Source organism: Mesoplodon densirostris, chromosome 13 (genome assembly GCF_025265405.1).
Source record: "Mesoplodon densirostris isolate mMesDen1 chromosome 13, mMesDen1 primary haplotype, whole genome shotgun sequence".
In the NCBI taxonomy this organism is placed as follows: Eukaryota; Metazoa; Chordata; class Mammalia; order Artiodactyla; family Ziphiidae; genus Mesoplodon; species Mesoplodon densirostris.
This window is the reverse complement of record NC_082673.1, coordinates 12,588,251-12,614,449: the sequence shown is the minus strand read 5'-3', so window position 1 is coordinate 12,614,449 and position 26,199 is coordinate 12,588,251. Positions and strand designations below refer to the sequence as shown.

At 37.8% G+C, this 26,199-nt stretch overlaps 1 protein-coding gene and 1 non-coding gene across 28 annotated transcripts in view; both read right to left on the bottom strand.

Moving 5' to 3' along the window:
- Positions 1–3,688: 3,688 nt before the first annotated feature.
- TRNAG-CCC (transfer RNA glycine (anticodon CCC)) lies at positions 3,689–3,761 on the bottom strand. The gene has a single exon. It is a non-coding gene; the product is annotated as a tRNA-Gly (tRNA).
- A 1,032-nt stretch (positions 3,762–4,793) lies between these two features.
- Positions 4,794–26,199, bottom strand: part of SGK3 (serum/glucocorticoid regulated kinase family member 3) — a 122,263-nt gene continuing 100,857 nt past the window's right edge. For 18 of the 27 annotated variants that reach the window (XM_060116539.1, XM_060116547.1, XM_060116548.1 and 15 more), the window contains 7 exons: positions 23,925–24,037; positions 23,795–23,831; positions 21,934–22,020; positions 19,983–20,078; positions 17,456–17,611; positions 14,221–14,310; positions 10,042–10,498 (listed from right to left, as the gene is read on the bottom strand). In XM_060116539.1, coding sequence (XP_059972522.1) covers positions 10,328–10,498; positions 14,221–14,310; positions 17,456–17,611; positions 19,983–20,078; positions 21,934–22,020; positions 23,795–23,831; positions 23,925–24,037 — 750 coding nt within the window. In that variant the 3' untranslated portion in view covers positions 10,042–10,327. Of the gene's footprint in view, positions 5,126–5,639; positions 5,835–8,731; positions 10,014–10,040; positions 10,499–14,220; positions 14,311–17,455; positions 17,612–19,982; positions 20,079–21,933; positions 22,021–23,794; positions 23,832–23,924; positions 24,038–26,199 lie in introns of those variants that run through there. The other 9 variants (XM_060116559.1, XM_060116558.1, XM_060116560.1 and 6 more) reach the window with 5 other exon arrangements.

Here is a 26,199-nt window from a genome sequence, read left to right as displayed (position 1 = left end):
CAGAGCCCGGGAACCAGCAGGGCCACGCGCGCATGCGCGCACTTTCCGGCCGTTGGCTGCGCGGAGCCTGCCGGGACCGCCCCTTCCGGTCATCAAGGCAACTACCCTGACATGCCCTCCACCCTCTTTAATAGAGTCGCTCGTGCTTCCTCCCTGCGGGGCAAGGGACAGAGAGAAAGATAAAGACCCTCGGTTTTCGTTGTTATCGCAGGCCAAGGGTGTCCCTGTTTGTTTAAAAACTTACTAAAAACTCTCCTGGTGGGAATGCAAAACGGTGGAGACAATTTGGAAAACTTTTCCTGATAAAGAACCACAGAGTTCTTTATATGACCCAACAATTGCATGTCACATATTACATATTATACATAGATAATATGAGAGGGAATATAAGACATATGTTGACACAAGAACTTATATGTGAATTTTTATAGTATTGATGTTTATAGTATTATAATAGCCAAAAAGTGGAAACAACTGATAAATAGGTAAATAAAATGTGGTATATCCATACAACGTAATGTTATTTGGCCATAAAAAGGAATAAGGTCCTAATAATGTGCTACAACATGGATGACCCTTGGAAATACTATGTAAAGCAAAAGATTTAGCTAGATAGGAAAGGCCAAATATTGTATGATTCCGCTTATGTGCAATGTCCCAAATAGACAAATCTGAGAGAGAGAAAATAAATTAGTGGTTGCCTGGGGCTTAAGGGGTGGAGAGTGACTGCTATTGGGTATGGGTCTTTTTTTTAAAATTGTGGTAATATACATAAAACTTACCACTTTAGGTTAAGAATCCGCCTGTCAATGCAAGGGACATGGGTTCGACCCCTGGTCCAGGAAGATCCCACATGCCATGGAGCAGCTAGGCCCGAGCGCCACAACTACTGAGTCTGCTCTCTAGAGCCTGCAAGCCACAACTACTGAGCCTGCGTGCCTAGAGCCCGTGCTCCGCAACAAGAGAAGCCACCGCAATGAGAGGCCCACGCACTGCAACGAAGAGTAGCCCCTGCTCGACCCAACTAGAGAAAGCCTGCACACAGCAATGAAGACCCAACGCAGCCAAAAATAAAATAAATAAATAAATAAAATAAATATAAGAAAAATTAATTAAAAAAAAAAAACTTACCACTTTAACCATTTTTAAGTGTACAGTTCAGCGATGTTAAGTACATCCACATTGTGAAACCTCACCATGATCCACCTCCAGAACTTTTTCATCTTCCCAAATGGAAACTCGCTCCCCGTTAAACAATAACTCCCCATTTCCCGGCTCCCCACTCTCCCACCTGCCCCTGACAACCAGCATGCTATGTTCTGTCTCTGTGAATCTGACTACTCTAGGTACACCTCATGGAAGTGGCATCATATAGTACTTGTCCTTTGTGACTGGCTTATTTCACTTGACAAAATGTTTTCAAGGTTCATCCATGTCATAGCACATCAGAACTTCCTCTTAAAGGCCGAATAACATTCCATTTTATGTATATACCACATTTTGTTTATCCACCCACACAGGGTTTCTTTTCAAGGTGATGTAAACGTTCAAAATCGATTGTGGTGATAGTTGCACAACTCTGAAGAAACCAAAAGCCAGTGGATTTGACACTGGGTTAACTCTAAGGTATGTGAATTAAATACCAATAAAGCTGTTAGCAAAAAACCAAAACTTGTGCTGAGTCCTCCCCCGTTAGTATTACTTGGTACAGTTATGCATGGGGGTGGGGCATCAGGAGGTGGAAGGTTGGGCCACATGCCATGGAAAAGTAACTGAAGCTACCCCTTCAGTATTTAACAGGGTTGACAAAACACCACAGAATTTGTTTCTCTGGGGGGAATATAATCTATATGAGTGACGAGGTGAGGAAAATATTTTGCTGAACTAGAAATCAATTTGCAACAGCAAAGGGCTGTTAAAACTGTCTCGTACAATTCTGTGGTCATGAACACTATTGATATTTTAGATGAGAAGAACTAGGCTATGGTCTGCTGATGGATCTTGTGTTTTATGGTAGAATCAATTCTTCAAAAAGGTATTCATATATAGTTTAAAGTTTTGTAGGGGAACCCATGTCCCCTGCATTGGCAGGCGGGTTCTTAACCACTGCTCCACAAGGGAAGTCCCACCAAACTGTTTTTCATAAGGAAAGCAGCCGCTCCAGCCCTCCTTGGAAACCCTGAGGAGTCTTCTCTTTTCTCCCCTACCAGTCAAATAAGAAGCATTGAAATTTTGATTCTAGATATCACTATCATTTTCAGAGAGTTTGCAATGTGCAGTAGTGGGCTGAATACTTAAAATTTTAAGTGCTTTTCTTATGTCTAACATATTTTAAAGTATTAAAGTATTATTAAAAACATAAAAACCTATTAGAAGATTCTACTGGACTTGGTTGATTTAAAACTCATTACTTTGGCATGGAAATGAATTGTTATGGTTAACTGATTAACCAAAACTTATTGATACACTGCTATAAATACTCAGCATTTTATTATTACAGAATATCACTGAACATCACAAATTTTCAGTGGCAGGTTGAGAATTAGAAGCCCCCCAATAGGTTGAAATTTTAAAGTAGGTATCCCATGTGTAAAACTAGTAACCTATGCAAGAAGCAACATTTATTTTTAGGTACACTCATATAGGGCATTTGTTAGGCAGATTCATAAAGATGAATACTTCATAAGTGATAGGTTCATTTTAATTTTTTAACTTGGGGGTGGTGGTGTGGAAGAGGACTGTTTTATGCAAATCAAAGTCCTTTCCCTTTCCATTCTCATCCCCTCTCCCATTTTTTCTTTTTCAGCAGCTACACAGGACCTGCTCTCTTGCTTTTCTTTTAATTTTTTTAGAGCAGTTTTTAGGTTCACAGCAAAACTGAGTAAAAGTTAGAGAGTTCCCTCTGCCTTCCCTTCTTTTTCGTTTCCTGAGATAGAAACTTAGATTATTGATTTTAGATCTTTCTTCCTTTCTAATATATACATTCAATGCTATAAATCTCCATCGAAGAACTACTTTCTTTGTATCCACAAATTTTGATGTTTTGTTTTCATTTTCATTTAGTTCAAAGCATTTAAAACTTTCTCTTGATACTTCTTCTTTGATCCATGTATTATTTTTAAGTATGTTGTTTAATCTTCATGTATATAACTGGGACTTCCCAGTTATTTTTTGTTATTGATTTCTAGTTTAATTCCATTGTGGTTTTAGAGAACACATTATATGATTTCTACACTTTTAAATTTGGTAAACTGTGCTTTTTCTGGCCCAGAATTTGATCTATCTTGGTGAGTGTTCCATGTGAACTTGAGAAGAATGTGTTATCTGCTACTTTTGGAGGAAGCAGTCTACAGAAGTCACTTCTATGCAGTTGATTGATGGTGTTGTTGAGTTCAACTATGTCCTCGCTGATGTTCTCCCTGCTGGATCTGTCCATTTCTGAGACGGGTGTTGAAGCATGCCTAATGTAGATTTATATACCCTGTTGTTAGGTGCATGCATATTAAAGATTATTATGTCTTGGAGAATTGACTCCTTTATCATCATACATATTAAAGATTGTTATGTCTTAGAGAACTGACTCCTTTATCATCATGTTTGTTTTATCTATCTGTGCCAGGTCTTAGTTGCAACATGTGGGATCTTCGTCGTGGCATGCAGGATCTTTGCTGTGGCACGTGGGATCTAGTTCCCTGACCAGGGATCGAACCTGGGCCCCCTGCATTGGGAGTGCAGAGTCTTAACCACTGGACCACCAGGGAAGTCCCTAATGTCCTTATTCATTCCTGATAACCTTCCTTTCTCTGAAGTCTACTCTGTCTGAAATCAATAGTTACTCCTCCTTTCTTTTGATTAGTATAAGCTATATATTTTCTCCATCCATTTACTTTTAATCCGTATGTGTCTTTATATTTAAAGTGGATTTCTTATAGATAACATGTCTTTGGGGCTTGTTTTTTGATCCACTCTGAAAAATCTTTTTTTGTGTGTGTGTGTGTGTGTGGTTTTTTTTTTGCGATACGCGGGCCTCTCACTGTTGTGGCCTCTCCCGTTGCGGAGCACAGGCTCCGGACGTGCAGACTCAGCAGCCATGGCTCACGGGCCCAGCCGCTCCGTGACATGTGGGATCTTCCCGGACTGGGGCACGAACCCGTGTCCCCTGCATCGGCAGGCGGACTCTCAACCACTGCGCCACCAGGGAAGCCCCATCTCTGTCTTTTAATTGGTGCATTTAGACCACTTATGTTCAGAGTGATTATTGATATAGTTGGATTAATATCTACCATATTTGTTACTGCTTTCCATTTGTTGCCTTTTTACTCATTCCTATTTTTGTCTTTTCTTTTTCTGCCTTTTGTGATTTTAATTCATTCCATTTTCTCTTTCTTAGCTGTCAGTTACACTTTTTTTCTCCTTTTTTAAATTGATTGTCCTAGACTGTAAATATACATTTACAACTAATCAAGGCCCACTTTCAAACAACACTGCTTCATAGTATAGTGACGTACCTTAGTGTGAATACCTTATAATAACAAAATAATCTAACTTCCTCCTCCTCACTCCTTGGTCATCTGTTTTACTTACATAAAAGCATAAGCAAGCATATTTATATAATATATACGTAAGCATACATAATCAAATACATTACTTCAGTTATCTCTTAGATCAATTAAGAATAAGAAAAAATAAGTTTTTATATTACCTTCACTTACTTCTTCTTGGATTCCTTCTTCATTTCTTTATGTAGATCTGAGTTTCTGAATTATATTATTTTCCTTCTCTCTAAAGAACTTCTTTTAACTCTCTTGGAAGGCAGGGCTACTGGCAACAAATTACCTCAATTTTTGTTTGTATGAGGAAGTCTTTATTTCTCCTTCACCAAGTTGGTGGGTTTTTTTTTTTTCTCTCTCAACACTAAATATTTCAGTCCACTCTCTTCTTGCTTGCACGGTTTCTGAGAAGTCAGATGTAATTCATACCTTTGTTTCCTCTGGCCTCTTTCAGAATTTTTTGTCTCTGATTTTCTGTAGTTTGAGAATATATGCCTAGCTATAGTTTTGTTTTGTTGTCTTTGCATTTATCCTGCTTGGTGTTCTCTGAGCTTCCTGGATCTGTGGTTTGGTGTCTGAAATTTGGAGAAATTCTGTCATTATTGCTTCAAATATTTCTTCTGTTCTTTTTTCTCTCCTTCTGGTATTCTCATTACATGTATATTACATCTTTTGTAGTTGTCCCACAAACTGAGTGTCTTTCTCAGTTTTCTTCTCCCCACCCCCGACCCTGTATTAGGTGGGTTAGGATGGCTAGAATGAACTGGAGTTGGGTATTTCCTTTCCCCCACCTCAGTTAGGCTCTGATAAAACCCTGCCGGTCAGGTTCTGATTAACTAGTTTCTCCTGAGGGCGGGCCTTGTTAAGAACACAGTGCTCTGGCGTATCTGAAAATGGTTCATTCTCCCTCCTCCTGCTGGAAGCACAAAGGAATTTTTCTTTAATATTTGTGAGAAGTTGGTTGAGCCCCGGGAGGTAAATCTCATAAAATTGTGGGGATCCCTGTGACTAGGTTCCCCTGGACTTCTGAAGTCTCAAAGTTGTGACTTAGCCCCCAGCAATTTGTCAATACAGCTCAGGTCTTCCTACCCCTGCACTGGCTCCTGTGGTGGATGCCTCTGTTCCAGTAAAGCCACAGATCCCTGTATTTGCCCGTCGGTCTCTCCAGTCTTGGGGGCAGCAGTCTGTCCTGTGTCGTCCACTGTCATCTGTATCCAAGAAAGGTTGTTGATGTTTGTTCAGCTTTTTTTTACCTGGCAACTTCTAAGCTCCTTCCATGTGAAGCTGGAAAACAGAAGTCTCTGTCATGCATTCTTGTGTACTTGAATTGGCTCAGGTTATGCTATTTCTACATCTTCCCCACTTTAACTTTTCCTTTGGACCAAATTCCTGATTCTCTTCTCTTGTCATGTGGTACAATGGCTAAAATACTTAAGATGACAGGATTATAATTTAACTTTTATTTTTGTCTTACATGTAACTGACTTTATTTTCCCTTTTAATATTTTTCTTTGAGGTTTAATTTGCTGTATATACAGCAAAGTGCACAGCACTCAAGTGTTAAAGTCATAAGAGTTTTGACAAACACAAAGCTTTGTGTCTGATATCTAATTGAAGCACATCACTAGGGGCTATCTTACTGAAGTAAATTACAGAAGTGTCAGTGTGCAGCATCAATGAATCATTAACAAAGTAAGCTGTCATTGAGGTATAAGAGAAAAATTCAACACAGCAAGACTATATAAACTACTACCTGGAAAGAACCAAAACTCCAACACACTGAGATCAAATTTGACCTTGAGTGGGTCTGTTTTACTGTATATAAGCCTTCTGGATTCCAAGAGTTAACTAATAAAACATAAAAACATTTGAATATTGACAACTCATTGTTGACTTCCCCACAAAGATTTAACTAAAATTGAGTGGAAATCTCTGCTCCCTAATAAGGTGGAAATACTGAAATTTTATTAGAAAAAAAAGGATGAATCTGAGATATATTCCTGCAAGAGAATTTACAGCAAAAACTTCAGTCGCACTTAAACACAAGATTAGTAAAAACACAAAATGGGCATGGTTGTTACAGTAAGCAGGGTTATGTAGAGTAATGTAATTCTTTGTTTTACACTATTCCCATAAGAGTCATATGGTGATCCATCATTTTCAGTACAATATGTAAAAATAACTTATTTGTAGGATCCTTTGATTGGCTACTTCATTGCTATAAATACCACTCTGAATTTATACTTCTATATTTGCTTTTTTTCTTTGTATAATATTGCTTTAAACTATTCTCTACTATCTTGATTTTGGGTACATTATCAAAAAGTTACCATTTTGAGGCAGCTATATTTCTTTCTGACTTAAGTACCTCTGTAAAAATGGGCATAATGCAAAGAAATAGTGAAATAAGAAATACTTTTCTGTAGGGGGGTCCCTTTAAGGAATATGTTTAAAGAATGACAAATGGGTGATTATATAAAATTGCACCAAAAATGCTAAATAAGTGATATAAATATCCAATTGGAATGCTTTCAGGGAAATTAGAGAGCAAATCCTCTTAATATTAGGTGAGTGAAGGGGAACAAAAGTGGCAGAGAAGAAACTCAGTCTTTTTATAGCAGTAAATCCTTCTGATCATCTAAACAAAGCTATGCAGCACTCCCTGCCCCAAGTCGATTTTATTTACACACAAAACTTGGTGTATCTTTTCAAGGTACTCCTGCCACTTGAAACTCATCCATGTACACTCTGGGGTTTCATATAAATGAACAATCTCCTTGGGATATAGAATAATCTGTAAAAACCAACAAAAGTAGAAACTGCTGTTACAGGCAAGTGGCAGAAAATCCCACTTCAAAAACAGAGCTAACTTCCAAACTACATACACGAGGAAATAAGTTATCAATTTTAACACACTTTATTGAAAATCATGCCAGCACTACTAAAAATGTTCCCACATACCACTCCCACTTCTCATACAGTATGTGATGTACAAAAGAATGAGTCATAAAATATCTGTGTAAAGGTCTGTAGTATTATGCCTATGATAATCACTATAAAAGTTTCAGGTATGCCAAAAGATATTGGTAATGGTAAATTTTTATAGTGATAAAATTTTATAGTAATAAATATTTCAAATATTTAAATCACTTTTGAAACATTTGCCATTGCTGAAATTATATCCCAACAGTGTTTGTTGGTTCATAAGTTGAAAAATTATTTTGGCATAAAAACTTTTGAGCGGAGTACCTGCTGCCAGCATCTACATCAGCTGGCACCTCACCCCAGGTGTGCCAAATTTTGTAATTTTCAGTGTGTGCTGTGCCATGACAATGGTTGGGAAGCCCTACACTGTACCATAGGCAATAAGAAGTATGTGTAACATGAAGAATGTCAGGGCTTCTTCATTTAGATCTTTGAGTTTATTTTGGCAATAACTATGAAATGGTTCAACTATTCAAAGAGCAGACCTTTTTCTAAAAGACTTAGCATGCTCTGAGAAAAAAAATAAACTTGAAACTTGGAAGAGATTTTGTTCCCTGAATATTAAACATGTCGGCCTATGGTAATCTAGAAATTTCTATGTATGCCCAAATACTTAGTTAAAATTTTATACTTCTCTCCCTTACATGTACGAATAATTAGTTTGTAATGACTATTGTAAGCATCACCAATTTTAATTTAAAATAATGGCCGGGGGACTTCCCTGGTGGTGCAGTGGTTAAGAATCTGCCTGCCAGTGCAGAGGACACGGGTTCGAGCCCTGGTCTGGGAAGATCCCACATGCTGTGGAGCAACTAAGCCTGTGCGCCACACCTGAGCCTGCCCTCTAGAGCCCATGAGCCACAACTACTGAGCCCGTGTGCCACAACTACTGAAGCCCGCGTGCCTAGAGCCCATGTTCCGCAACAAGAGAAGCCACCACAGTGAGAAGCTCATGCACCGCAACGAAAAGTAGCCTCCACTCACTGGAACTACAGAAAGCCCGCGCGTAACAACAAAGACCCAACGCAGCCAAAAATAAACAAACAAATAAATAAATTTTAAAAAATAAACAAGATAAAATAATGGCAGGCACTAGATGATCATTAATCTTTTTGCTAGTTTTTATTATACTACATAAGATTTGTATTTCCTGTGATCTGAGAAACATCAATATTCTATTTAAAATTTGTTCTTAAAAATATACAATATTGCACTTTAATTTTTGGCAGTTTAATTAAGGAACAGCTGAGTAAAAAAAATCATACAAGAAACTACAGTTTTTGTTTTATAATAAGCAAAGAGCTTTGTATAAAAGCAGAACTTACAGTAGTGCCAAATAAACCAAATATTTACAGTGTCGCTATTAAAGTCTTACCTCTAAAGGAAGATTCAGTGTATTGGATGCAAACATTACTAATCTAACAAAAGTACACTCTGCCTCCCCTGCTTCTGCTGAACAATTTTACGCTAAAGGGTATTCGTGTGAAAAGTTTTTGTAATTTCTTTCTCAAGAGAAAATACATGGAAAGTATGCTTGTTCCTGAAGCATCAAAACTGTGTCACTAAACTCTTTCACAGTTTCCTACAAGACCTGAAAAATCTCTAAACTAAGAATCAGAATCCCAAGGTAAGCATGAGTTTTAGTTTTTCTGTAGATATTCTTTTTTAAAATTACAAGTATACAAGTTAGTTGGTTTTTAGTATGATTTTAAGGTCAGCTTCCTGTACTTTTACTAAGATACATAAGATACTGACTATGCATCTGCCTAAATTATTTTTAACTTTTGTTACATTGTAGTAAAACTGTATACATTTATACTGACCCATAATTTGCTATTCTACTTTTTATTTCCCAATTAGGTAAATACTCTGGACAGTGCAATATTTTTTACTTATCAACCAATTAGGAAGATAGTTTTGAATAACTATTTGCAAAAACAAAAATCAAGATTTAGACCTACTTAACAATATATTAAATATTCAAAAGACCAAAAAGAACATAAATAGAATGTATTGGTAATATAAATACATGACACAGAGACATTCACTTTTGGCACCGCCTTAAAAAAAAAATCCAGCAGTACTTTATTTCCCTTCAGAGCTTTGGGAATACTTAAAATTTCTAACTATTAAACGTTTACTTTTCCTCCAGAGGAAAAATAATTCACAAATTTGATTTCAAAAGTATAGGATTTCCTTTTGTTACTTCTTAATTTGATCTGCAGAATGGACAGTTACTCAAAGCGTTAGCTAGCAGCCAATGAGTTAACTATGCTTTTATATTTTAATCCTACCAAGAAATGATTATGTCAAACAGTGATTCATTATGGAAAGATATGGTTTCTTCTTAAACAACCATGTACCAATTGCATAGTTGTGATCTGAGAACTCAAAGTAGAGCTACAAAGGCATTAATGTATGTTAACTGAACTGAGACTGTTAAAAAACAGTCTATCTTGGGTAGATGTTAGCATAAACCTAGAGGGAAAAAAAAACAGTCATTAGCAAAAAAGTTTTCTTTAAAAATAGGTTAATGCTAAGAACAGTAGCTTTTAAAATTTCTGTTTAAAAATAAGCTTAATAAACAAGAATACAAATTTTAATTCAAAACTTAGTTCTCTGAAATGCCCTATTTTCTCGCATACAGCAGAAAATACATTTTTCATAGTTTTTAACATTACATGTAAAAATGAGGCACTAGTTAAACGTATTTGAATATATTCACACAAACAGGAGTTTCCATCTCATCTGTAGGCTTATATTTGCTCAATGGGTTCTTGATGGCAGACTGCTCACAAAAATAAGTCTTCTGAAGGAGGTGCATAAGAGAAACCAACAAAGGCGTCGTCAGCCTCCAGTACGCTGGCGTTCACTATGGAATAGTCAGAAGACACACACACGGAATACGGAACTGTTTCTTCTGTAAACGCTGCATCAAAGTTCCTGATATCATCTGGTCCTGCCTAAAACGTCAAAAAGCATACTATTACTCACCTTACCTTTTTTCCCCTTACTTCAGTCCCTCATTAAAGCCCCTTCATGAATTTGTCTACTTATTCCTGGCAAGTTTAGATGTGTTCCTACTCCATCCATGTCTTTGAAACGTTTCCTGCTTTTCTCTTCCCGACTCTCATTATTCAGGTCCTTCTTACAGTTAGGGTTCTCGTTGTTGGGTTGGGGGGAGGAAAGATAAGGGTGAGGAAGGTTAGCGTGACAGGGTCCTCGCCTATGTTAATTTGAATCTTGGGTCCGGCAACTGACCCACTTTCTCTCTACTCATCACCACCTCTAAATTTAGAAAAGGGGCTCAAGGAGGTTTTCAGGAGAAAATTTTGCATCTCCGCTTCCATAAAATGCCTGCCCATCCAGTTTCTCAATTCTGGGGACGTTGAAGCCTTTTGATGAAGAAATGGAGGGACAGTAAGTACAATTATGAAAGGTGATTCTTGTGCTACAGAGGTCATTCACTGAGCATCCGGCTGTGACACCCTTAGCTCTAGAGACCTAAAGGGACTGGAACCTGGGAAATGAAGCATAGTGGCTACTTAGGCTCGAAGGTAGCGGTCAATCTTCCTTCACGAATCTGATACAAGCTAATGGACTCTCCCCTTCCAATTTATTTACAGATTAAAACTGGGATACAGATTCAGGTGATTTACTCTTAAAGCCCATCTCTGAAGCTCTAGGTTATCTCTATTCTAAGAGGAAGGGAATCCTTAAAATGTTCAAGTCATCAAGTCTAACCGAGGTAAACAGGTTCAGAGCACATGTATAAACCAAGGACACAGTTAGCCTGGTGGTCTACAAACAGCAGAGCAGAGACCAGGGAAATTCGGGATGCTAGATTCTTCCATATGAGAAATTCTCCAACAGAGGAGAAAGAATGCTAGAAATTAAACTCATGTATATAGAAAAAAGTCATCAGGACTTCCCTGTGGTGCAGTGGTTAAGAATCTGCCTGCCAGTGCAGGGGACGCAGGTTCGATCCCTGCTCCGGGAAGATTCTACATGCTGCGGAGCAACTAAGCCCATGCGCCACAACTAATGAAAGCCTGCACACCCTAGAGCCCACGTGCCGCAACTACTGAGCCCACACGGCACAACTACTAAAGCCCGTGCACTCTAGGGCCCACGTGCCACAACTACTGAAGCCCACGTGCCACAACTACTGAAGCCTGCGTGCTTAGAGCCCATGCTCTGCAACAAGAGAAGCCACCGCAATGAGAAGCCCGCGCACCGCAATGAAGAGTAGCCCCTGCTCGCTGCAACTAGAGAAAGCCCATGCACAGCAACAAAGACCCAACACAACCAAAAAAAAAAAAAAGTCATCAAATTCTCATTTATAACCTTAGAAGCAAGGGCACTGGAACAAGACTAAGGTTTGAATTCTGGCTGTGAAATTTGTTAGCTGTAATTCTTTATATAAACTACCCTATCTCTGTGAGCTTGTTTCCTCTTCTGTAAAATAAGAATACTGCCATCTACCTGTTAAGTTTACTGTGAGGACTGGATGCGTTAATACATAAAATTCCCAAAATTTGACACGTAGAAGGTGCTCAATAAATGATGAAAAATGTTCCTTCACTGGACTTTATAAACATTCTGTGAACGCCCTGATGGCTCCTGGCCAGTACTGAGAGGGATAAAGCTGTACGGCTTACGTTAAGAGTGAGAGAAGACTCTCTCCTCAAAGCACCTGAGCTCGAATTCTAGGTCTGCAATTTTAACTTTAAACTTCTGGCAAGTTATTTAACCTTTTCTGTGCCTAAGTTAACTCATCTGTATTATGTGGAAAATAACGGTACTATTTCGTAGGATTGCTGCCAGGCTTAAGTAGAAGGATACAAGTACTGAGGGCAGCGTAGGAGCTAATTTTTTGATCTTTGTTTATCTGTTAGATGAGAAATGGCAACACGTTAGGGTTTTATCTTGCATTCCTTAAAGTCAGTGAGTTAGAACATCTTTTAATATATTAAAAAAAACCATCTGCATTTATTTTTCTGTAATTGAATATTTTGTGTCTTTTGTCCATGTTTCTACTGGTCGTGGTCTTTCTTCTCAATGACTTATAAGAATGCTTTATGTGTTAGGGAAATTTCTCCCAGTTTCTTATTTGTGGTGTTTTTTTCATGCAGACATTTCTAAATTTTATGTGGTCAAATTTATCAGTTTTTTCCTCTTACAGCTTCTCCTTTGCAGGTCTTGCTTTAAAAAGTTTAATTAGTTGTAGACCAGCAGGGATCCAAACGCGGAGGTGCCTGACTCCTCTGAAGTCAACACTGTTTCCATATTCAGTCTTGCTTAGAAGGAGTCCCTAATGCTTTAATGAGCCTGATGACACGTTCATTTGAGGATAACTAAACTCAGTATGACTTTCAATATAAAGGAGAAAATACAATAATTCTTAAAGGTCCTGGGTTCCTACTGCAAATTCTAGAAATGAGGACAGAAATTATTGCCAATGGAGTCACTTCTGAAACAGACACTTCTGGGTGAGCTACATGAAATAAATCAGTCTACAAATGTCATTACATTTATGGTGTACAATATCACAACTATTAATTAATACCAGCTATCAGCAATGTACTGAAACTGACCCTGAATGAAATCTGAGTACACTAAATAACACTTTCCTGAAGTGATTTCTTATCCTGCTCTAATTTTCTAAAAAAAAAGTGTTTCACGAGCTTCACAGCTACACCAAAAAACTTTAAATAAAAGAAAAACAAATTCAGCTATGATCCTGCAATCTCAAATCAGTCTTGATTTATATTCTCTTCCCATCCTTACCTGTTACTTTTACTGCTGTAATCTTATGTCACAAAAATGATAATTACCATGTTTTCATTTAACATTATAAGGATTTTCCAAGCGTCTACTCATTTTATATTTATTATCATTATTATCATTTACTTAACAAGAAAAGGAAATAGAGAGTAAGAAAACATAGAAAAAAATAATGACCTTGGGATCAGACACAGATCTGAATCTCAGGTCTGCTCTTTTAACCAGCTATGTGACATCTCTGAGTTTTCATTTCGTCATTTATAAAACATGTATAATAAGAATAGTAATAGCAGTAACTTGGTAGCTTATTTGAGGCATAAATTACATGCTGTAATGCATAAAAATTATATATGCCTACATACAGGAAGCTATCATTAGTAACATCATTATTGGCCTTCTGATGATTTATTAATAATCTCCCTATCATTATATATTTATTTCCAAACATTTCAACATTGTTAATCCTTTAAGTAAAATGTTTCCATCAGTAGATTTAATAAGTCAAACATTATTTGACTTTTTTTATATCAATCTAGAAAAAAATTGTGTGTTAGTGTTACTTAAAATGTCTGTTGGTTTATAGGTATGAAAATGATGCCTCACAGTTACTTTAATTTGCATTTTTTAAAACCTGTTGGGCTTTCTTACACATGCTCTTAAGAAGCACTTCACAATTACTGTTCTGGGAGATATTCTGATCAATCTAATGTAACTATAATCTTATGGGTTATCTTGAAGTTATCAGTTGTACTAGACATCCTGAGTGACATGTTTCATAAGTATTAGGTACTGATTCAATTTGATTCAGGTTAGATTTTGAGACGTATTGCTACAATTACGATGAGCTACAGTTCTATATTTCACTATTTTAGAAAGAAAGATTTGGATGTAAACATACCACATTAGGGTTAAACGGTGGTGGAATCTTCTTTTGTACAAGATCAGTCCAGCTGAGTGATTCAAAAAAAGGATGATTCTGAATTTCAAGCTAGAATAGTAAAGAAACAGATGTTTTACTAATGCTGAAGAATATATTAAGTACGCACTGGAATTTTATGAAACCGAACCATTTCTACTTTGTCCCTCAAAAGTTCTTTTTAGGTACATGTTTATGTTATTCAATTTGGCCAAATGGTGTAGTGAAAAGACTCCTAGAGCAGACGTGGGAGAGTTACTCAGAATGATGGACTTAAGTTACATCCTCTTCACAGTCATCGTTTCCTCACAGGTACAGTGGGGTTAACATTTCTGCCCTAGATATTTCATAGGTTGTTGGAAAATATGGAAATAAAAGTCGTATGGAAAGAATAAAGCACTACATAGGTACAAAGAATTATTATTACTGAAAGGGGAGGTAAAGGTGTTAAATGAGAGTTTTTTACACAGTGGGGCAGGGGTAAGATCAAGGTGACAAGCTCTACTACCAAAAATGATTCCACTCTGGGCTGCTACTGTCAAAAGTCGGCACAGTATTGATTCTAGCTTTTCTTCCTACAAGGAGGCATGAGAGTGTATAAAAAGTAGGATCCAACCTAGTTTGATGGGTTTAAAAAAACTTCTCAGAGGGCCTCCCTGGTGGCGCAGTGGTTGAGAGTCCGCCTGCCGATGCAGGGGATACGGGTTCGTGCCCCGGTCTGGGAGGATCCCATATGCCGCGGAGCGGCTGGGCCCGTGAGCCATGGCCGCTGGGCCTGCGCGTCCGGAGCCTGCGCTCCGCAACGGGAGGGGCCACAGCAGTGAGAGGCCCGCATACCGCAAAAAAAAAAAAAAAAAAAAACTTCTCAGAGAAAGTGGTATCTGACCAGAGTTCTGGAAGATAAGTAAGAAGTAGGCAGACAAAAAAGAATGAGGAGAGAACATTCCAAGCAGAATACAAAGGGCCTGAGGCGGCAAAGAGCTTAGTTTGGTCAAGAAAATGAGAGCCCCATATGGCTGCGGAATAGGAAAGGACTGGGATTGTCACACAAAGAGGATCTCAAGAGGTAAATGGGCTCATCACACTGGGTCTATGCTAAGAATTTTGGATTTTATTCTAGGGTCATGGGACTCCATCACGGAGCTTTAGGAAGGGGAATGTCACAAATGTGGGGTTTTTTTGTTTGTTTGCTTTTTAAGATGACTCTGACTAATGGGGGAATGGACTGGGGAGTCATGATCAGAAAAAGGAAAACAGCTACAATCGTGGCCAAACAGAAGATGACAATGCTAGGAAAAGAGTGGTAGCAGTGGGAGCAGAGAGAGGTGTCTGGATACGGGAAAGATCTAGGAGGCAAATATACTAGGGTCTGGCTGTTTGTTGAATACGGAAGAAAGGAAGAGAGAAGAGTCAGGAATGACTCTCAGATTTCTGGCCCAAAGAGCACAGAAGGAAGACAGCAAGAGTTCAATTATGAACATGCTGGACTCTCCAGAATCCACGTGGTGGTGCTGAACAGGCAGGTATTCTTTGAGTTCGAGCTCACTAGAGAGGGGTCTAGACTGAAGGTATAAATGTCAGATGAAGACACAACCAAAGCCATAGGGACAACTGAGATTGTCCAGGAAGAAAGGCAACAGAAGAAACAAGGGTCTGGGGCCAACCATAAGGAACTGCAACACTTAAAAGTCAGGGTGAAGAGGAGGACTCAGAAATACAGAGGAAAGCACGAGAGGAGTGTGTGCTGGTGCAGAAGCCCAGGAGAGGGCTGGAAGTTGAAATGCTGCTGAGAATGCAATCTGAGGAACAGAAGTACTCAACAATTCTAGTAGCTATTGTGGGGTAGACTGAGAAATGAGAAGAGACTGGAAAAGGGAGAATGAATATAGAAACTTTCAACTTGGTTTTCATGTCGAAAACTTTCAAACTTTTCCCTTGGCTATGAAGGGAGAGACAGTATTGGAGGATCCAGGACAAAAGAGAGCAGTTATCTGTGCAGAAAAAAGCATGCACAGGGCTCCTTGCAAGGGGTCAGGATCCAGTAAAGGCAGGAACTGACCTTTTCCACTATACTAGAAGAAGGAAACAATTGGGGCAGGTGCATGTAGATCTGCAAATCTGACAGCAGGAAGCTGAGTGAGTTCTGCTCTGCTGATTCTATTTTCCCTATAAAATATCAACAGAAGGCAAGAGCATCTGGTAAAAGGGAAGAAGAAAAGGAATCTGGAAATTTGGAGAGAAGGTCTAAAATAGTTAATACAGAGAGTAGGAGCATGAACTGCAGAAGCACTGAGGAGACTAATGACCAGACTTCACAGTGCTTCCAACATTCCCAGGTGTGCAACTGTCATCAGCACTGTTCAGCAGCCCTGGGGTGACAGCTGGATTCATCTAGGGTTGCAATTTCTGCCCGTGAATTCAACAAAAGGACCAAGAGACAAGGAGGAATGAAGCATTAGTAAGACTGCCCTGAAACAATGGACTCTGGAGTCCAAGCTAGAGAGAAAACTGGACAGAGCTACCTGCTGCACTGGGGAGTGCAGGAGGGGAAAAGCAGCAGCAGACGCGTTTATTATTCACAGCTCAAGTTCAAGACCGGTAAAGAGCCCCCAAAAATTCCTGAGAAATTTTAATGAATTTAAAGGTTCATGTTCCTCAGTAGTTCATTCACTAACATAACACTGGTAACTGCACTAGCAATTAAATTACCCTGATTTGAAGGAAAAAAAAAAAAAGCAAACCTGCAGATCCCATAATTATTTCAAGGAGGTGTCACATTTAAATTCTCAGGAAAAAAAGTGATTTAATGATAGTTCAAGCAAAAGGTATTACCTCATGCAGTCAGAAGGCACTTACATTCTTGTTAAACAAAATGATCTAAAAGTTTAGGCAATCAAAAAATGCATGCCGTGCATTTGTTTTAGAAGGGGGTAGGAAATTCTAACAAATAATAGGGTATGAAAGCTGGATATGGGGGATGAAAAGGACAGGATCAAATTGTTATGAAGATCAAATGAAAAAAATGCTTGTGCAGGAGCTTTAAACACTACAGTTCTACATAAACACTGGTGAAAATTGTTGGAACAAGCATGCTTCTTTTTCATGGTGCTATTCTTTAAGAGCTGCATTCATCCCATTAAATACCACATAAAATAAGGATTTATCTTCAAATTATAAATAAGCTTAATAAAGAGGATACTGGGAAAGATGTACATACGAAGTCTTCTTTGGCACCGAGTCGGTTTTGCCTGTCTTTTTCTAGGAGTTCTTCCAGAATCGACCAGGCTGTAAGGCTCACTCCTGGCCTCAAACTTAGGGGCTTGTGAAGAATATTGTCATACATTTCAGCAACATCTCGGCAATAAAAAGGAGGCTGGGGGTGGGGGGGGAGAGGAGGAAGTTAGTACTAATTGAATTATGCACAGATGGGGTTAAAATAGTTAGATTCGGCCTTGATGTACAAGGAGCAGTCTGGCTGCACAAGTACAGAAAAGCACAGGCCTCTTTGGGCGTATGAACATCTACAGTGTGGCTTTCCATGTGAAGAGATTTTAAAACCCAGCGCACTATAGAGCTTAATACATGTTCACTAAATGAATTAGGGTCAGTTTGTTCAATAACACCTGCAGAGAGGTGTAAATTGTATAAAAGTTGCAATAGGATCTGCTTTAAAGAAAACCACTACCAACCTCATCATTAGGCATAATGATAGAATTACTGGAAATAGAGATTCAACACAGATCAAACAAATAACTTCTTGAGACTTGGGAATAAACTAATTTTAAAAGATTTCTAGGGCCTCCCTGGTGGCGCAGTGGTTGAGAGTCCGCCTGCCGATGCAGGGGATACGGGTTCGTGCCCCGGTCTGGGAGGATCCCATATGCCGTGGAGCGGCTGGGCCCGTGAGCCATGGCCGCTGGGCCTGCGAGTCTGGAGCCTGTGCTCCGCAACGGGAGAGGCCACGACAGTGAGAGGCCCGCATACCGCAAAAAGAAAAAAAAAAAAAAAAAAGATTTCTAGGGCTTCCCTGGTGGCGCAGTGGTTGAGAGTCTGCCTGCCGATGCAGGGGACACGGGTTCGTGCCCCGGTCCGGGAAGACACCACATGCCGCAGAGCGGCTGGGCCCGTGAACCATGGCCGCTGAGCCTGTGCGTCCGGAGCCTGTGCTCCGCAACGGGGGAGAGGCCACAACAGTGAGAGGCCTGCGTACCGCAAAAAAAAAAAAAAAAAAAAAAAAAAAAAAGATTTCTAGGGGAGATGGAGACCTAACTTGTGGCAGTGACAGTGTCCTGCAGAATTCAAATTCTACTTTCACAACTTACAGACCTAAGGTACAGCTCCAACATGAGAATTAGCCAGTTAATTTTTGAGTTACAAGTTTAAAGTAAGAATAATTTTTAAAGTTAAGGGAGTTACAAGCTTGTTATTTTTTTCTTTTGTATAGAAAAGAAAAACTTCATTTTTTAAAATCTGATTTTATTTTTAAATTGTTAATATAAGTCTCATTAATGAACTATGTGTTTCAAATGTTCCCTTTTGAATCAATTACATTCTATATGCAATGATAATATTTTATACTTTCAAAGTCCTCTAAAGAAATACAGAGGATTCGGAAATGTCAGGCTGACGAATACCCAACGCTTAAAGAAAGCAAGGTATAAAGTGGTTATCAGGTCTTCTAAGTCACCAGCATAACCAGAAAACTAGATCTTTTAACAAGCAGATCATGGTCAAGGGCAAAGAAGAGACAGCATTGCCTGTCATTAGGACTCTATCATTCAAAGTCAGCAACATGAGACAAAAGATGCTCTAAAACATACCTCAGGGACTGAATTTCACTGAGATCGCCCCCATTTTCAGGGGAAACACACACACACATACACACACAGAGCAAAACAAAAAAGCCAAGACCACCTCAAGTCTCAGCGGAGGGCGGATTTAGCTTAGTGGGAGCAGCGGTGTGGGCGATGAGAGCCTGGTCACCATCCTGAGGCTGCTGGCCACTCACAGGCCCACAAAGGGAACCTAAAAACTATTCTGAATGTTTAAAAAAGCCTAAAGAAAAACATACATTATTCCTGCAAGGAATAAGCTAGTTAAAGTGCCTAAAATTGTTTGCTTTTGGTTGGAATGATATTAACTCAATGTAGTAAAACAATTTGACTCGTTAATCAGAAGCTCTGGCTAACTGTGTCTTTAATTAATAAAAACTGGGGAAACTGATTACACAGCACACATCACTTTTTTCCAATGAAATATTTAAGACATGATGTTTATGATAAAGGGAATAAAGGGTTCCCAGTCATAAAAAAAACCAGAGCACCAGTAAACTTATTAAATCCTATAAAAACAAAGTACGAGGTAAAACCAAAAGGTATTATCTTCTGAGAAATAAAATCTTTTTCTTTTCATCTTTTTGAAATTAGGCAGAATGACTGGAGCAAACTGAATGAAAGTGGGTAATTTTAATGTTACAACTTGGTGTCTATTTCTTAAAAATGTAGTGGGATGAGAACATTTGAAGTAGTGATTGGTATGATAGAGAAACAATGATAAAAAATTAGTAAGAAAATGAAAAGTTTTTCTTTTTTGTGCATATCCCTAATGTGGTTTTGGATTCATTTAGCCAGGTTACTACTGTTCTGTTAGTGTTATCTAAGTGTCCACGAGATTATTGAAAGAAAGAGAAAACTGAAATCACTTATAACTTATTAGAATCATAATGACAGAGGAGAAATACATACCAATCCATACAGCATTTCATACAGAACAGCACCAAGGCACCACCAATCTACAGTATTGTCATAGGGCTGTTTTCTGATTACTTCAGGTGCTAGGTACTATAGAAAAGATTAAATATTAGAGCAACTCAATAAATAGTTGAAGACAAAATCTAGGAATAATTGAGAAATTTAATAAATTTTAGGTGTAATATCACACTAAATTAAACATGTTATCTAGATTTTCAGTTGGTTGGGTATTCTCATTCTATACCAGGGGTTCTTGGCTGGTGCTAGTCTTCAGAATCAATTGGGATAATTTTCAAAATACACATATTCAAGCATTTCTCCCCAGAAACTGTGATGTAGTTAAGACAAATAGAGGACAACAAATGTACAAACTGTAATTCTAAGTAGGTAAAGTAGGTAATTTTTGGGGGGGTAGCGGGGGGAGTCTTTCTCAAAATTAATTTCAGAAATTCTTATGGCCATTATTCATAATTGATTCTCCTGAAGAAAGAATTTTTAGTGTGGCAATTATTGAAAGAAAAAAGAATAAATTGCATTCTTATTTAAGAATTACAATAGCAATTCTTTAACATATTATTTAGAAAAGTTGCTTAAGTTATTATATGGCTATTTACATTTCAAACTGTAAAAAATTTAAACGTCATGATTTCACACATATAAGATGGTGAATTTGAATTTTAGATTCCAAAATACATATTTCCTCTTCCCACATGAAATATATATAAGGAAATACATTCTTAAGCTTTTTTATGTGATCCAAAGAAATGGCAACATATATAAAAAGGGTTTAATAATTTCTGATCATATTTAGGTTTAGATGACCAAAAAAACTTCTATTTCCCTTCTAAAAATTATAGGACTTAAAGATTTTGTTAACTATTAAATGAATACACACCCACGAAAAATGTCTCTTCATACGTAAACCAAAATAGAATTATTACAAATATATACAAGAGCTAGGGTTAGATTAGAGAGAAAAAGGAAGAAAAAATACATTTCAAAGTAAATAGTTGTACTCACAGATACTTTAAGTTTCTCATCTTGATTAGAAATCTGATGTAAGCTATTTTATCACACATTTTTAACATGATATTTGCAATTACTCCACAATCTTAATTACTCAATTAATTGCAATTAAGATCACAATATTTTAAAATTAGAACACTTTAAACTAAACATATGTATGTGTGAAATTAGAATAACAAGGCTTTCACATAAATTTTAAGGATTATTATTACTGTCTCAAATAGAAAGATACATTTTCTGCTAGTTAAAATGATTAGAGAATAGGATGTCTGGTTAATAAATTCTGATTTGTAATTTTTCCCCCATATCCACTGCTTTATTTTCTTCCATTAAACAATTTTTATTATAAAATATTTTAACAATACAAAAAGTATAAAAATATAACAGAAACCAATAGTGCTCCCACCCAAATATAGGCAATGTTAACATTTTGCCATATTTGCTTTAGCTTATTTCTTTTAAAAACCAGCTTTATTACGATATTCGCATACCATGCCATTCACCCATTTAAAGTATACAATTCAATGGCTGTTAATATATTCACAGAGTTGTCCCAACATTACCTCAATTAATTTTTGGACATTTTCATCACTGATTCATGACTTTTGTTTGTTTGTTTTAAGAATTAGAAATGTAATCAAATGTTTGAAGAAATCTAAGGTAAACTTTTAACATTAAAAACAAGTAAGCATAATTTATCTTTGTTGGGTTATCTGTGGTATCTCAAAATTGCAGTGAAAAAAATATCAACTATCAATAAACTTTAAATGTTCAGAAGGGATGATTATCAGATATTTCCAGCTGGCTGGAAGCTGAAAATATTTTTACTCTACTTTTCTGATTTCAAATTTTATATATACAATTTGTGATTCATTTTTGCATTTTATACATGGGTACATGAATGAGACATATTTCTTACCTCTGGTGTCCCACAAAATGTTGTTGTGGTGTCAGAAATAGCAATTCCTTCTTTACAAAGCCCAAAATCTGTTAAGACAACATGTCCCTGACAAATACAGGGGCAGTAAGATAAAAGAATGCATGGACATAAATTGACACTTATTAAAACCATTGGATTTTGAAATAATCATAGATTAAAAGGAAATTGCAAAAACAGTACAGAGTTCCATGTCCCCTTCCCCCAGCTTCCCCCAATGCTGACATCTTATATAACTGTAGTAGTGTCAAAATCAGGAAACTGACATTGGTATAATACTGATAACTAGACTGCCAACTTTATTCAGTTTTTGCTATTTTACATGCACGCGTTTGTGTGTATGTATGTGTAGCCTTATGCAATAGAGATGTATAGATTTGTGTAACTACCACCATGATCAGACAGAGAACGTCCATCATCCCAAAGGAACAAAGGAACTCTCTCATGCTACTCCTTTATCTTTGAACTCCCCTATTCCCTCAGTCCCTGTCCCCTTGAAACCACTAATCTGTTCTCCATCTCTATAGTTTTGACATTTCGAGAATGTTATCTAGTGCAATCATGCAGTGTGGAACCTCTGAGGTGGACTCTTTCCACTAAGCATAACAACAACAAAAATCATGAACTAGTAAATGGAATGCAATGAAACTTAAAAGCTTTTGCACAGCAAAGGAAACCATAAACAAGACGAAAAGACAACCCTAGAATGGGAGAAAATATTTGCAAATGAATCAACTGATAAAGGATTAACCTCCAAACTATACAAGCACCTCATGCAGCTCAATGTCAAAAAAACAAACAACCCAATCCAAAAATGGGCAGAAGACCTAAATAGACCTTTCTCCAAAGAAGATATACAGATTGCCAACAAACACATGAAAGGATGCTCAACATCACTAATCATTAGAGAAATTCAAATCAAAAACTACAATGAGGTATCACCTCACACCGGTCAGAATGGCCATCATCAAAACGTCTACAAACAATAAATGCTGGAGAGGGTGTGGAGAAAAGGGAACCCTCTTGCACTGTTGGTGGGAATGTAAATTGATACAGCCACTATGGAGAACAGTGTGGAGGTTCCTTAAAAAACTAAAAATAGAACTACCATACGACCCAGCAATCCCACTACTGGGCATATACCCTGAGAAAACCATAATTCAAAAAGAGTCATGTACCACAATGTTCATTGCAGCACTATTTACAATAGCCAGGACATGGAAGCAACCTAAGTGTCCACTGACAGATGAATGGATAAAGAAGATGTGGCACATATATACAATGGAATATTACTCAGCCATAAAAAGAAATGAAATTCAGTTATTTGTAGTGAGGTGGATCGACCTAGAGTCTGTCATAGAGAGTGAAGTAAGTCCGAAAGAGAAAAACAAATACCATATGCTAACACATATATATGGAATCTAAAAAAAAAAAAAAAAAAAAAAAAAAAAGTTCTGATGAACCTAGGGGAAGGACAGGAATAAAGACGCAGACGTAGAGACTGGACTTGAGGACACGGGGAGGGGGAAGGGTAAGCCGGGACAAAGTGAGAGAGTGGCATGGACATATACACACTACCAAATGTAGAATGGATGGCTGGTGGGAAGCAGCTGCATAGCACAGGGAGATCAGCTTGGTGCTTTGTGACCACCTAGAGGCGTGGGATAAGGAGGGTGGGAGGGAGACGCAAGAGGGAGGGGATATGGGGATATGTGTATATGTATAGCTGATTTATTTTGTTATACAGCAGAAGTTAATGCACCATTGTAGAGCAATTATACTCCAATAAAGATGTTGAAAAAAAAAATCATGAACTAGTAGGTTTTTAAAAGACAATACTTACTACTGAATCCAAAAGAATATTTTCTGGTTTCAAGTCTCTATCGAATTAAAAGGAAAGAAAAGGAAAACTGAATATGAACTGAAATAAAATAATAAAAAGAAATTTTAGAAGTGAAATTTTTAAAATTTACCTGTACACTATTTTGATGGAGTGCAAATAACCCAATGCACTGGCAATTTCAGCAGCATAAAACCTAGCTCTGTGTTCAGGAAAGGACCGTTCTCTTTGTAAGTGAAAAAACAGCTGTAAAATTGAAAAAAAAAAGAATATTAAGATCATTCACACATAAAGTGAAACAAATACATTCTAAAAATACAAAAACAGGATTTATTTTTGTTACTTTGAACGATAAAAATGCACCAAAGCACAGAACCGTGACTCCCCCTTGCCTGTGTATCCCCTCCACCTAGCAATCATGCTCTCTTCAACCACAAATCTTTCCCTAACCGTGCTTACTGCTCGCTCATCTCCATGTACCCCTCAATCCTCAGTGTGGCAGTATCCTCGCACCACTCCAGGCAACCTCCCTGGAAAAGATTATTAATGGAGACCAATGATTTTGATACTGCCATGTAATTATCTTACTGGGCCTTTTTTTGCCTGTTCTTTCATTTGAAAAAACCAAAAACACTATTTAGAGATCGTAAACTAGTGGCTGGAAGATCAAATCTAACCCACAGATATAATTTGTTTGAACCAAAGAATGTTTTCAGAAAAATCTAAAATAATTGGTAACATTTAAAAACTGGGAAATTTTTTTTTGGTTAAAATTCATAGTTTTGGTTTCTTCTGGAGAAAAAAAAAGGGTGGGGGGAGCTCTGCACCATTAAGCCTAAATTCAATATGGTAGCAACTGGCTGGAGCTCATTGGCAGCTGGACTCTCCAGTTCATTTCTTACACTTCCTAATTCTTAGTGCATTTCTCACAACCTGTCCTCTAGTCATCAGGTTACCTGCCTAGGCAAAGTTTGCTCTAGGTTCTTACTCTAAGTCTTTGGGCTTCTAAAACAACCATCTCTCATTGGGGGCTTTCTTCTACCTTGGACAGTTCCATCTCCGCTCCTTTCTGGGCCCTTATGCTGCAGGGATTGACAAATTGTCTTTCCTAGATTTCTCCACTGTTATTCTTTCTCTGGATACCCTTCCAGGCAACTTAATCCATTCCAATGATTTTAACCACCACTCTATGTTGATGTCTCTCGTGTGGACAGCCCTCTGCTTGGAGCTTCTACTGCAAAAACCTGCTGCCTGTTGCTCTTTCTTGAATATTTAACAAGCCAACAAATTCAATTTGTCTAACCCAGAGACCCTGGTCTTCTCTTACAGACTTACTGCCACTGCTGTATTGTCTCATTTAATGATGTCACTTTCTACCCAGCCCTCTAAGCCACGGGAGGCAGCAAGGTAAAGTGGAAATCGATTTTCAAACTGAAAAGCTAGCTGATCAGCCTTGGGTTCAAATCCTAGTTCTCCTCTTTTCGTGTGTAATTCATTTAACTTCTTTGATTTTCAAAGATTGTCCCCAATTTTTTCTTAGCCTCTTCTGAAAGGTGATGGTGAAGATCAGTTACAATAGATCCTGACAGAGTAGATAAATGGGGCTGACCTGGGATTCACCTCTACTGCTCCTTTACCTTTAGTCCCTATATCCAAACAATGAATAAATTCTTCTCTTTTTATCTCTTATTTATTTATGGGATACTCCCCCCTTTTAACCATTACCACTGCTTTTATTAGCTGCGGCTTACTCTATTGTAATACTTTATTTATTGACCTTCTGATTACATCTGTCTAATACACTACTACTGATGAAAATTACCCCAAATGAAAATCTGATCATTCACTAATAACAGCTAACAACCACTGCTTACTAAATCAAAGGTACTATGCTAAAGACTATATGCTTCTATTATTCAATCCACCCACCTATTTTGAAGTAGGAATTGATGAGGAAGCTGAGACTCAGAAAGGCTTATTTACATGCCCAGTATCATAAAACTTATTTGTTTATACTCTACCTGACTCCAAAACAGATCTGAAGTAGTATACAAAAATAAGTATCACATGTCAAGGTTAAAATGCAAATATGAACATTGGGGGGCAAATAACAGTAATAATAGGAAACATATAATGAAATCACACTCCTCTTGCCTCTGTCCTTTCTCATCTTTATTCCTCTTCTACCTGTTGCCCCATTCAACCCCTGCACCTTAACATTCTCTTTCCCCCCCACCATTATCTTAGTCAACTCTATCTTTTAGAAGACAAGCCTACTTCTTTCCACCTTTGCCATCCAGTTTAGGAGTAGTCTCTGTGTAATAAGGGCTCAGAAGCAAAGTCCTAAAACAGCATTAACAAACCACAGACAAGCAGGAAACGTGCAGCCAGTATCCCACCTGCAGTTA